Raw genomic sequence first — 14,118 nt, 5'->3', positions numbered from 1 at the left:
TCTATCTATCTATCTATCTATCTATCATCTGAATATTTCTTTCTTTCTATCATCTGACTATTTCTTTAAATCTATCTTTCTATCTATCTATCTATCTATCTATCTATCTATCTATCTGTCTGTCTGTCTGTCTGTCTGTTTTAAATTTAGCATAAATGTCTGTAAAATTAATGGATAATGTCCTGGTAGAAAATTACCAGTAACTTTTTATTTTATATTTTGTAAGCAAATGAAGACTTTTCGCTCAAAATGTGTTTTTCTTTTTCTTCTTTTTTTTTTATATGAAAAAGACCCAAGTGACCTTTTAGAAAAAAATCTTTCAACTGCTATCACATTGTGCTAATAAATTATATATAAATATATATATAAATTATATATACTGTGTGTATATATATATATATATATATATATATATACACTGTATATATATAATTTATATATATATTTATATATAATTTATTAGCACAATGTGATAGCAGTTGAAAGATTTTTTTCTAAAAGGTCACTTGGGTCTTTTTCATATAACTAAAAGGTCACTTGGGTCTTTTTCATATAAAAAAAAAAGAAGAAAAAGAAAAACACATTTTGAGCGAAAAGTCTTCATTTGCTCTCGTTGCTCTCTAGGAGAAACAGTTGAAACATTAATAAAACGATAAATAGATGAGTCACCTGTCTCCTTTTTTTGATTTTTGGCTAATGAAAATGTTTATATCTATCTCTGAGAACAGAAACAGTTTACTTTTCATGTATTTATTTGTAGAAAGTGAAATGAATAAAACAGAGGCGGATGAGTCAGATGTAAGTGGCTCTGATGAAGCAGACTTAAACTTCAGATTCAAACACAGACAGAAAGAAATCAACTCTTTTTTTTTAGATCTTCGTTTGGACGCATCAAGAGAATATTGAGTTAAATGTCTGCTGATAATCAAAGACAGAGTAAATGAATGAATAAATGTATGACAAAGCAAACTCACCATAATCGTAACTCTTGAATTCAGGAGACAAGGCACGAGTGATTCCAAACAGGACGGAAATGCTGATTTTAATATATATAACCCCATTCCCCACCACTGACTGTCTATAAATACATCCTCATGCGCTTAACCAGGTAGCCAATTGTCGACTTCATAAGTTATTATAAGAATCCTGATTAAAGGGGTTTAATGCAGGAGCCAGAGGGCTTCAACTCAGAACAGATGACAGTTGTTGGAATTCAGCTAGAACTTTCCTAAACCTAGAATGTGTGATTGACAGCGCCATTAATGCTGTTTCTCAGTCTTTGTAGGTTCATTATGTGATATTTAGTTGGAAACAAATGGGTTAGATGCTCAGGTTTTGGATATTTAGGCATGTAAGTGTCACTAGCTTCACCATAATTCATCATTTTTGATGTCTCAACGTTTTAGGTCATTTGTGGTGGATGTATCTCCTCGAGTTCACAGAGGAACCTGCAGTGTTATTTTAGTATTTTAAAGGGATACTCCAGCCCAAAATGAAAATGTTGTCATTCATCACTTACCCCCATATCGTTCCAAACCCATAAAAGCTTCGTTCGTCTTCGGAACACAATTTAAGATATTTTGGATGAAAACCGGGAGGCTTGTGACTGTCCCATTGACTGCCAAGTAAATTACACTGTCAAGGTCCAGAAAAGTATGAAAGACATCGTCAGAATAGTCCATCTGCCATCAGTGGTTCAATCTGAATTTTATGAAGCGACGAGAATACTTTTTGTACGCGAAGAAAACAAAAATAATGACTTTATTCAACAATTCGTCTCCTCTGTGTCTCTCCGCATCACTGTAGCGCCATTTTGGAGAATATCCACTGACCGCAAGCAGCGTACGCTCTTCTGTGTCAGCCAGACGAATTGTTGAATAAAGTCGTTATTTTTGTTTTCTTCACGTACAAAAAGTATTCTCGTCGCTTCATAACGTTATGGTTGAACCACCGACGGCAGATGGACTATTCTGACGATGCTTTTCATACTTTTCTGGACCTTGACAGTGTAATTTACTTGGCAGTCAATGGGACAGTCACAAGCCTCCCGGTTTTCATCCAAAATATCTTAAATTGTGTTCCGAAGACGAACGAAGCTTTTACGGGTTTGGAACGACATGGGGGTAAGTGATTAATGACAACATTTTCATTTTGGGCTGGAGTATCCCTTTAAGCAGTTTAGTATCCTTTATCTATTTTATATATACTTTTTTTAAATTTATATTTAATATTTTGAATTAGTTTTTATATTTATTTTTTTTATTTATGCTTTTTAATTCATTTTAATGTTTTAGTACTTTTAATGTACTTTTTTTTTGGTCATTTTTATTATTACTTTTTCCAAATATGACTAGTTTTATTAATTTTTATTTCAGTTTTAGTTATTTACATAGTTCAACTAAATGAAAATAAGAAATGTTGCTTTGGCAACTAGCTAAAATAAAATAAATTGAAGGTATTTTTATATTTTATTTCATTTATATCAAGTATTTCAAGTAATTTGAATGGTTTTAGTTTTACAGTAGTTAAATATAATAACTAGTGTTTTTGTCATTTTTATTCATTTTTTATGTCTATAGTTTTTATTCAAATTTATTTCAGTTTTAACTTAATTAAAACTTTATTAAAGTTTTATGAAAGTTATAATAACTCTGGTGTAGAGAATGTAATGTAATGAGTGTAATCCACTAATATTAAAACAGTGTCTTCACGAATGCCTTTAAAACATGAAAGGATAGTTTAGTCCAGTCGATGTTATCAGAAGGGAGGAACACAACCTCTGCTTGACCTCTCTTACTCAAACCCTGCAGTATGCACTAAAATTAGATTATACTACTACACCTTTGGTGGCAATTTGTCATGATGGATAAGCTGTGTTGACATCGGGAAAGACAGTTTACCCTTCCAAAGATGATCATGTGGTCAATTACAACTCAAACAGCATTGCTTTAGTGAAAGCAACATAGAAGAATGTTTTCTATGAAGGTTTTGGTGCTGTTCCAGGACATTTAGTGGGCAGTTGGCAGAATAATGTTCACTTCATAGTGATAGTGATCTTCACTGGTTACCTGTCCATTTTAGGATTCAGTTTAAGATTTTGATATTTGTTTTTAAATCTCTTAATGGTTTAGCACCTAAGTATCTGTCCGACCTGATTAAGCTGTATGCTCCGTTAAGAGCACTTAGGTCTGCTGACCATTTGCTTTTAGTTGTTCCACGGGTAAAGTTGAAGAGCAGGGGTGACCGAGCATTTGCAGTGGCGGCCCCGAAGCTTTGGAATAGCTTGCCCCTCTACATTAGACAGGCTCAAACACTTGCTGTTTTTAAATCTAGCCTAAAATCTAATTTTTATAGTCTGGCATTTGACACTACATGAGAGCTGCTTTCTTCGATTATTTTATGGTGTCTTATTGTCTTTTTTTTGTGTTGTTGACTGTATGTATCTTTGACATTTTATTCTTTTATGTGTGTACAGCACTTTGATAAACACTTGTTGTTTTAAAAAAAAAGTGCTTTATAAATAAACTTTGACTTGACTTGACTTTGACTTGTTTCAGTAGACGCAAACTCTCACGCTCAACCTTTCCAGCCACCTGGTGGCAGTCTCAACAAGCTTCTGTTTCAAGGCCTTTTGCACTCCAGAGTCAATCAATATATCAGAGTTCAGCAGCTCTCGTCAATATTCCTGGAATGATACTGCCAAGTGTAGTCAAACATTCATGTGTATCTAGGCCACTGCGTTCCTGCCGTCAATCCACACGCACTCATCTGATGAGATCTAATGGCTGCTTCACCTCTTTTTGTGTTTAGCATTCATTTTCGTTCCACATTATTAGTATTGCTGTTTTTAAGTCTCAAATATTACATGATATTTTTCTACAAAACCCTTAGAAACAATCTCACAGCTTGCACTGCTGCCCACAGAGGTTCGTAAAAATCTCCCACTGGTTTTTGCACCCTGAAAATATCCGCATATTTAGATTTGAACAAAAGTAATAAGTGTTGCTGCATCAGGCTTGTATATCAGAACTGATTTAAATTTCAAATTTAACAGTGAGCCATATCAAAACAAGATATATTATTCCTTTCTTATAAGACCGATGCTGTTTTTTTCCCCCCCTGAAGCAATAAATAAAAAGCAATAAAACAGAAACTTTTAATAAGCACCTTTTATATTCCCCGTAGGTGGCTTACAAACTGCAAATACATTTCTACTTAAAAATAGACTTGCGTTTGGTTTTAATAGCGAAGATGAGAATGACAGATGTGCTCACTTAGTAATTGCTCGCAGTCCTCAAGCCACCGGAGCAGTTTAACCTCTTAAACGCTTTTATTTCAAGACATTATTATACTGATATCAGTAATCCGGAGCATTTCGGATACACAAGTCAAACTGTTTTTTCTAAAGATGAAAATAAATCCATAGACTTTTTGTAATCGCCTGAATATAGTTTACCAAATGGTTGGCTCTGTTCAAATTTCCATTTTCGACGCTTTTCTAAAAAGAACTGCAGCTAGTCATTATGCACAATGTGATAATGAAACTTCCTTACAGGGAAAGGCCACAATGGTGTGATGTGTTATTTTAAGGGGAATCTCGGCTCTGTGTGGTCATCTTTATGTTACACCAATATTATAATGATAGAGATGCCATTTGGACAGTGTGTGTTATATTTAAAGCTACTAATGTCAGAATATAGTCCTCATTATAAGGGCCACTCAGCTCGGTCCAGTAGAAACGTCCTGTTCCACAAGAGGGAGCACGTGTTAACGTTTAAACACAACTGTCCATTCAGAATTTCAAATCATGCATTGATCGCACAATCAACCCAATAATAACATTTATGCTTTTTTCTTTGAACGCACTGTTTTTTTTTTATTCAACCGTCTTCAGACATAGAGCAAAAGAGCTTTTGCAATATAAAAAGACACACCTTATGCATTTGCTCGCGTTAACAGCCTCTGAGTGTTGTAGATAAATAACTATGAAATATTCCTGGTGTTTTTTATAAATGCACACATTGCTGCGCCGCGCATCTCTTTATTTAACTATAAGTGCATGGACTAAACTTATACTTTTCGTGCATTGTATGCTTTAGCACGTTTAACTTGTTTTGTTTATGATGTTACCGTTCACATCTTCTGCTAAAATATTTTGATAAAAGCCCAATAAGTGTTTTAATAGGCATTAGCACTATTTTATCACGCTTATCTCCGTGCACTTCAATATTCAAGGACACCATCAAAATCCACATTCACTCTTTTCACTTCAAACACAGAAGCTTTCACCCACTCACTGTTTATTCTATTCGTGCGACTCTGTCGCTGCATTTATGGCACGCATTACGCATTATTGACCTAAAGTTGCAAATCTCATTATGTGGGGCTCATTAATGATATGTAACGATTTCGCCGCTTTACGCATCAAACATCTGGCGATGCGCATTGGTTGCTCGTTGTTCTCCTTCCACTTCCCAGACGTTATTGATCAACCCGTTACGTCAGTATTGATAACTTTACCAAACCCAAAATCAAGTGCAATCCCTGGAGCAGCACTAATGCATCTATATGCATCTATATTCTGTTCATATCGCATCCACCGGCTCTGGCGCGCTGCGCGTCCCGTCTAGTTCTCCACAACTGTTATTTCCCTAACATTTTTTTTCCATGTGGAGTGTAATCGTCAACGCTGTTTAACGGGGGGAATCCAGCCCATATATTTATTGTAGCCGCTCTTGAATATTGTGCTCAAGATGGCCGCCGATGTGGGATCGATGTTTCAATATTGGAAGAAATTTGATCTCCGGCGGCTTCAGGTTGGTCTTATTTCTCACCCTTTTTATACGACGCGATCCTATAGGCGATAATGCACCTTGCATTTCATGCATTTTCTCTGTTGGGGACTTTAGAGGGACGGGATGGTGGTGTTGCATTGATAGTTATTAGTAATTGATCCTCTTCTGCCTTTTGTTCGGTTCAATCATTGATCAGGAGAGCGTAAGAGCAGCGGCTGCAGCCTCGCGCGCACTAACGCGCTTTAACAGCACATTTTAAGGCTATTTTAACGCTTCGGTCGCGAGCTCTGCTGGAAACGGAAACTTTTAATGCCTTTCCGAGTTGTGGACTTTAACTTTTTATCAGCCTAATGTGTTTTATTCTAATAGAAAGACGGAACGGTGACGGCTCGTTCTGTAAAGTGCCGGTTTGTGATTCACCTCAGACTTTATAAAGCTAACAACTCGTGTATTTTAGACCTTTAATGTTGAATATGTTTATCCATCTCTCGCGTTTTGACTTTATTAGTGTGCTTCAGTAATTATGACGCGGAGTGTAATGAACGTGGCACCGCCAGAGTTTCTGATTTGGAAAGTTGATGTATTTATTATTAGCGTCTTGATCTATTACGACAACTTACTAGTGCTTAACTGAGTAGTGAGTATTCGTGTTATAAAATGTCAGGTTGATGTATGCATATTTACTTGAATATGCTCATGTGTTAACGTTATGCCTTGCCTGTAGTCTTGGTAAGCTGTGCACATTGTAATTCATTAACAATAAAAAAAATGCGCTTTATTTTCAAATACGATAGCTTGACATCGATTAAGATGTAAATTTAGGACCGACTCTGTTTAAAGATCAACATTTATCCTTGCTGATGGTGTCGGTGTGGGTATTATACTGCTTTGGCTGTAAGGTTCAATGTCAAAAATGAATGTCCAATATGGTTAAAAGAAAGAAATCTTTGAAAAATCTAGTTTTAAACATATGGGTGATGCTTTTAAAAACTTTTTTTTGAAATACCATATTCTACATTTTTAAAATAAATGTTATTACTTTAAACAGGTGGTGTAAAAATTTTTCATTTTTACATATTTTTTTGTGTTCTATTATTCTATAGCAGTTATATATATATATATATATATATATATACTGAAAATATTTTTGAATATTTAAATGAAAAAAAAATCATTGACCCCTTGCTATTGTTAGTATTTTCATGTCTAGTGTTGCTGGACACAATAGCTACTCTGGATCAGCCTGTCGTATTTAAACACACGCTCCGGTTTCGTTCCAACCGCAGTGTGTACGCTCCATCCACACCGCTTGCGACGCGTCAGACCCAGAACACTCGCTGACTGTTCGCGCTTCTCGGACTGTGTAATTGCATTCCCTGCTAATGTTTGTAAATCAGCCTCGGCCAGCGCAAGGGCACAGAGTGTGTGTGTGTGTGTGTGTGTGGCCGATTGTTATTCAAGCCTTTCCAAAGAAGAGCTCCTTGCGTATGCTGTTGTTGGAGGGTCTCTCTCATGTTTTTGGTTTGTTCTGAATACAGACAGACGGCAACATCCATACTGAGGTTATCCAAACCCTGAACCTGTTCATGGACAGGGAGAGCAAACATGTTTTCATGGAGAGCTCATCTGGACAAATATCAGATGGTTATTGTCGGGACTGTGCTCTGAATATTTCTGCTAGGATGATAAATCAAAACGCTCTTCATAAGAGTAACCAGACTGAGGAGATTAAACGTTAAAGTGTAAGAATAAGTCATTGACAAACACATCGATCGATTGCTAATCTGAATATTGAACATTTGTATGGGGAAGAGTCACGTCCCTCACAGGACAGGACAAAGAGGTTTTGTGAATCAGTTGATCTTTTTGTTTTAAATACTGAGCAAGTTGTTAAATGACAGCTCTTTTCATTGACGTTGTTTAATCAGCTTTGAGTTAAACAGTCAAAATCCATCTGTCATCATGAAAAGCCGCACCAGTGGTGAGTGCACAGTGCTGTGTTATTTCCCATGAATCCGCTGGGCTCGATATATGAATCACACACACTTGCACATCAGAGTTTTTCTTTGTTTCTGGAGTTAGTCTAGGTCACACCTGGTTCAGGTTATTGATGTGCTCACCTGCAGTCTGTGACAGTTCAAGTCTTATTTAATGCGACGTGAATGCAGCCGCCGAATGCTTCCACAGCATCTTTCATCTCAAAACGCACTCGCATGTGGGTGGAAGCTAAAGAATATTGTGTTATTGAACCTTTTGTGGCCAATTCCACATCCAGTACATGATTTTAGTTTGTAGAAGCTATTTATTGAGACCTAATGCATGTGAGAAAGCAAAAATGTTTACACAATCCTAATGTACACCGTTTATGCAGTTTTATGTGTAAATATGTGCCGTATAAGAGTTGCATTAGTCATTTGTCCCATTCCATATGGATGCATTTTGCAGATTGCATTGATTGTGTTTAAAACGCTTAAAAATGTGTTGATTAATTGGTTTCAAGTCAGGTGAAGCTGTTTGCTCACAAAACATCCAACTGCAAGTTATTTTGCCTCATGTTGCAACAGAGTATGAACAAAAGCAAAGCTATAAATATGAAATTCAGAGGAAATATTATTTTTGTTTGTTGTTTTGTAAGTTTGTTGTTATCTGGTGCGCATGCATACTTCAATTTTATTGTCATTTAACAGTTGCATTAGCCATTTTTTCCTATTCCATATGGTTCTTTTGCATTTTGCAGATTGCGCTGATTATGTTTTAAAACTAAATATGCATTGGGTTGCAAATCATAAAATGCACATAGATGTTATTTACGGAGCTATTTGCTCACAAAATACACACCTGAAAGTTATTCTTCCTCATGTTACAACAGAAGAAAAGCTATAAATATGAATTCAGTGGAAGCAGTGTCAGCTCACATTAAGTCTGTAGTCTTGAGAGTTGCTAGGTTTGTTGTTATCTGCTGCACATGCATGTTTTGGACATGTTAACTTTTAAACATGAATGAAATTTCTTTTTTTTTTTGAGAAAGTATGTGTCGTTTATGAGTTGCATTAGCCATTTTTCCCATTTCACATGGGTATCTTCTGTTTTTCAGATTGCACCGATTAGTTTAAAACTCTTCAAAATGCATTGATTAATGTCATAAAATGCACATAGATGCATATGAAGCTGTCTTCTCACAAAACATCCGCCTAAAAGTTCTTCTTCAGGTTACAGCAGAGGAAAAACTATGAAATTCAGAAGAAGCACTGTCAGCTCACATTAAGTCTGTAGTCTTGAGAGTTGTTATCTGATGTGCATGCATATTTTGGACGTGTTAACTCTTTATATATTTGAGGCTTCATTTAACAGGTGCGTTAGCCATTTCTCCCCATTCCCTATGGATGCATTTTGCACTGATGATTAAAAATGCATTGATTAATGAATTGCAAGACCACAAGTTAGGCATGAAATGTGCATAGATGTTACTTATGAAGCTGTTCATCCACTGAAATTTGTTTTCCCTCATGTTACAACAGAGTATGAACAGAAGCAAAGCTATAAATATGAAATTAAGAGCAGCTTTCATTAAGTATGTAGTCGTTAGAGTTAAGTTTGTTGTTATCTGGTGCGCATGCACATTTTGGACATGTTAACTTTTTAAATATTCAGGAGACATCGCTGTTAACTCATTTCTGAATCTAGTCCGACGCCGTTTATTGCATGCTGTGACGGTCTTTGCTATTCTCCCGTGTGGCCCCTGCGGGACGTCGTGTCCACAGCGTCCCTCGAGGGCCCCTCCCCCACTCTTGAACTTGGACTCCTGCAAGATCTATATATTGAGATGGGTAAAAAAGAAAAGATGGAAAATATTCAGCACATCTGCTGCAGCACCTTTAATGTGTCTAAAACTTCAGGTGTATTAAAGGTTCGAGTTCAAACGCTTTTTCCCGGAAGATGGTTTTTACCCCAGACCCCCCTGAACGGAGCGCAACTGCTTGTATTGACCAGCGGACGAACAAGTTCAGGAGAGGGGGGGGGGTCTGCGGCTGACAGTTGATTTATGACCCTCTTTGTCTGTGTTGGTCTGTAGCGGAGCATCTGGCCGTGTCAGATGATGTTTTCGCTGGGGTCTGTGGCTTATGGCTGTCGCTTTGGTTGCTCTCAAATTACATCATTTCATACAGCAGTTCCTGTATTGCTGTTAATCCTCAGAGGTGTTTCAGTGATATTCCCTCATGAACAAGCCTTGTGTTGCGGTCTCATTGGGAATTCTTCATGAGAGGGAATATTTGACGTCCTCCTGTCTTGAAATGAGGCGTAGCGATAAGGGTTTAAATGGAAAAATGAGCATCATGCATGTGGTAATATGAGAAATTGTGGTAACACTTTACAATAAGTTTTCATTTGTTACCTACAGTATATTTAATGCATTAACTAACATTACCAATGAGCAATACATGTGTTTATTAATCTTTGTTAACATTAGTTAATAAAAATACAACTGTTCGTTGTTAGTTCATTTTAGCTCAGGTCCGTTAAATAACATTAATAGATATAAGTTTTCATTTTAAATGTTGGAATCAACATTAACTAAGATTATCAAATGCTTTAGATGTATTTTTCATTGTTAGTTTGTTAACTAATGTAGTCAACTCATTTTTACAAATGGAACCTTATTATGTTACTGAAACGGTTTTGGAAATAGGGTTGTTATAGTTTTTGTTATAGTTGTTTTTTTAATATATTTTAATATTTTTATTATAGTTTCTAAAATATCAAAATAGTAGTAAATGTAATAATTCTAGTAATAACCATAATGATATATATAATTATTAATACTTTAAAAAATATTTTTGTTATAAGTGTTTATATAGAGAAACAAAATCTAGATAAAAATAAAAAAACATAATAAATATATAAAGATATTTATATACACACACACACACACACACACACAATATTTTATTAAAATTATTAAATACTACATTAAAAAACAAAACAATGTTTTTTACAAAACTTTTGTAAATAAACCTTTTTAAATATTTATTAATTATTTGCCAGCTCTCAATTTATTTCTGTTAACTTCTTAGAAAATAATTAGACGCTGCTAGTATCTTGTGTAAATGATAATGACCTTGTTTGAGACTTGTGAAGTGAAGATGAGAACGACACCAAATGATGTTCCTCATTTAATCTGTTTCCTAAGCGATAGGACACGTCCTCGTAAGAACGGACGCCGAGTTCTTCTAACCTCATAAAAGAGATAGAAATAGACGGGCTACAGGTTTTGGTGACCTTGGTTTCCCCTGGTTTCAGGTCACATGGCCGTTGCCGTGGTAATAATTCACACCAGCCAGATGGCATTTCCGTGGGCGCTCGTGGAAAGGACAGGCCAAAAGGTCCCGCTAGTCTCTTTTAGGACAGATCTGACCAATAGGGAGCAGGCTAACAAGATCCCTGTGCAAACAGACTGTCTTCTTTTGTCCCAGAGTGTGCAGAGCATTGGTGACCAATATGAAAGCTGATGAAATATGCAGTTGGTGCTTTTACATTTTTATATTACAGCACATAAATCAAACTATGAGGCTGTTTATTTTTGTATATTTGCATTCTAGCTCGTCTTTCCTGTCATTTTTTGATGTTTAAAAACGTTTTCCTGTCCCAGTTTAATGTGCAGAGACTACAACTATTCGAATGCACACAAAATGCTTCTCCAATGCATTTCAAGTGTGCAGTCCTGCCGTTTTTTAAGTGATAGTTTAGCAGAGTAATTAAATGACAATTTTAAATGTTTATGAGTAAACCATCTTTTTAACGTGCATCGAGCTTGCCTCAAATGTGACATTAAAACAAATGCTGTTTTTCAGGTAGCTCGCTATAAACCAGTGCTATTTTAGTATCATTGATATACTATAGCTTTTTGTTAATAGTTTGAATTAGTTTTCAAAAAATGTGAAAATGTTTTCACTTTAATTTTAATGAAAGTTTCAGTGATTTTATGTTGTTTTGTCATTTTTATCATTTTTTAAATATATATTTTTGTTTATTAGGTTTAGTTATTTTAGTACTTAAACTAAACGAAAAATGAGAAAGGTTGCCTTGGCAAAAAACAAACAAAAAAAACTTCATGCTCATGCTGTAATGTTGCACATGCAATGCGTATTTTACTTAATTCTTAATGCAGCAAAGCATGAAATCAAGCTACCCGAGTTTGCATTCATGTACTTGCGTAAATAATTTTTCAACTTAAGAAACATTCGTAGGCTGTAGAACTCAGCTTATCTCTGTTTTTTTTTATTTTTTTTTATGAAAAATAGATCATGTCATGACATGTTCAATGGCAGATGTGTTTAGGAAACCCGTTTAGAAACCATGACTGTTATGATATGTTTTAGCAGTTTTTGACATTTTAAACCTATAACAAACTTATTTTTTCATCTTTAAAGTTGATGTGCATTTAAAATGTGCAACATATTTTGTGTTATATTGCCTTTGCATTAAATTACGCTGCTGCATGAGTGTTTCTAATGCAACTCAACACTTTCTCTTTTAGAAAATCAAAGAAATGCTATTATTGTATGTTAGTGCTATATAGTTTGCTATTGGAGCCAACATTATATTTGTTGTACTTTCCGTTCACTGTTATAGAAATTTACTCAACTTTGATGACTTGGTGCTTATGTGAACCCTGGAAATGTGAAAAGTGTCCATTGTGGTGCAAAAAACGCGCTTCATTTAAGTCTTTAAGTCTTAGGCTGTAGTGTACTGTCAGTCTTTTGGTTGTTTTTGCAGTTTCTCAGAGACCACGTTTTGCATGACTCAGGTGTTTGCATGTCATCTTTACACCTCAAAACGTGACTGTAATATCGTCAAACAGTGCTATCACTCCTCTGTGCATGTGTGGCCTCTTTGTGCTGTAGTTTGCTCAGAGCTTTTCCCCAACCAGCTCAAATTGGCCGTGAAAAAGACTCATTTCAACTCCGAATTCATTCACGGTGGAGGGGGATCTGTGTTTATTGCTGTTATTGTTGCTGTCAAATGCGCTGGATCTGGAAATGGTTTAGAGAAATTCTGCAAGGCGCTCGGATTTGCAGGGATAAAACGCTGTTGTTGAGAGGAAACCTCAGCAACGTTTACTAACCGGTAGCACAACAGAACTACAGACAGTTTATGCTGCGCTAATGCATGACAATCAAATATGATGGCTTAATAGATACTGTACACGTGAATTAAATAATAGAATTGCTTGTTGTAAGATGCATCAATTTCTTTAAAGTTACTCTTCACCGTTGTTAGGAGATCTGCTAGTGTTTACACAAGTAGTATTATTTATGTTGTACATTCAGGACTGATTTGTGAATGTTTGATTCAATATTTAAATGAGAACCAGCTCAATTGTGCTTCATAATGATGCAATTGTTTAGTCATTTTTGTGACATTTTGTCCACAGTTTGGAGTCTAGGCGCAAAAATAATCCACACTGATGATGCATCAAACTCTTTAGAGTCACTCTTCACCATTGTTAGTAGATCTGCTAAGTACATTAAAAGTTCTGGACTGATTTATGAATGTTTGATTGGTTCTTTAGTAGGGTTGGGTACCGAAACCCGGTACCAATATGGCACCGGTACCTATGTAACCGGTATGTACAAGAACCGAATCAGAACGCAGATTTCGGTGCCTCGTTTCGGTGCCATGCCTGAGCGATCGATTTAAATATTTGTCCTCTGGTCCTCCGAAACGGACGTAAGAAAAATCATCACCGGCACCGCACGTGAAAAATAATTTCCCGACTGAGAAAATGCACGTGAACTCAAGTCGGAAAGCTCTAATAATACAAATCCAGCAAATCTTTGTAGTAACGCGAGTGTCCATGTTGTTTTCACATTCCGACTTAAAAGCACAACTCTGGAAATGAGAGCATTTGAGGAGCTCGTGAATGCAGTAATTACACTTGCTCTGATGGCAGCAGGTAGCCTTCCGTTTACTAAGCTAAACATGCTTAAATTAAAATGCCTAAAGCTAAACCTCCCTTGTATTCACGTTTCTAAACCTGTTGTCCAACAAAAGAGAACATTATAACCTTTTTACCCCACAACACCAGTCAAATGCTTCCTTTTGTGATCTGATGAGGCTTCTTGTCACAGAATGAGGCAGAAAATATGTTCCATATGCTACTTTAAAAAGAATACATCGATTAGCAATAGATTATAAATTAGGGTGACCATACGTCCTCTTTTCCCCGGACATGTCCTCTTTTTGGACCTACAAAAATGCGTCCGGCCGGGATTTCTTAATTGCCCAAAATGTCTGGGATTCGGCTGTTTTCTTAATCCCACTC

General features: G+C 36.0%; 2 protein-coding genes across 2 annotated transcripts in view; one reads left to right on the top strand and one right to left on the bottom strand.

Annotated features, from left to right (window-relative positions):
- Window positions 1-1,018, bottom strand: part of LOC107670978 (myosin regulatory light chain 2, ventricular/cardiac muscle isoform-like) — an 8,883-nt gene extending 7,865 nt beyond the window's left edge. Inside the window, exon 1 of the mRNA XM_016463793.1 lies at window positions 975-1,018. Coding sequence (XP_016319279.1) covers window positions 975-977 — 3 coding nt within the window. The 5' untranslated portion in view covers window positions 978-1,018. The remainder of the gene's footprint in view (window positions 1-974) is intronic.
- Window positions 1,019-5,682: 4,664 nt separating this feature from the next.
- cux2b (cut-like homeobox 2b) overlaps window positions 5,683-14,118 on the top strand; it is a 175,664-nt gene continuing 167,228 nt past the window's right edge. Inside the window, exon 1 of the mRNA XM_016463833.1 lies at window positions 5,683-5,816. Within this exon, the coding sequence (XP_016319319.1) occupies window positions 5,754-5,816 (63 nt within the window). The 5' untranslated portion in view covers window positions 5,683-5,753. The remainder of the gene's footprint in view (window positions 5,817-14,118) is intronic.

The sequence above is a fragment of the Sinocyclocheilus anshuiensis genome, unplaced genomic scaffold, assembly GCF_001515605.1.
Source record: "Sinocyclocheilus anshuiensis isolate Anshui unplaced genomic scaffold, SAMN03320099.WGS_v1.1 scaffold332, whole genome shotgun sequence".
Classification (NCBI taxonomy): Eukaryota; Metazoa; Chordata; class Actinopteri; order Cypriniformes; family Cyprinidae; genus Sinocyclocheilus; species Sinocyclocheilus anshuiensis.
Note: the sequence above shows the minus strand (reverse complement) of the source record. Positions and strands in the feature narration are given on the sequence as shown.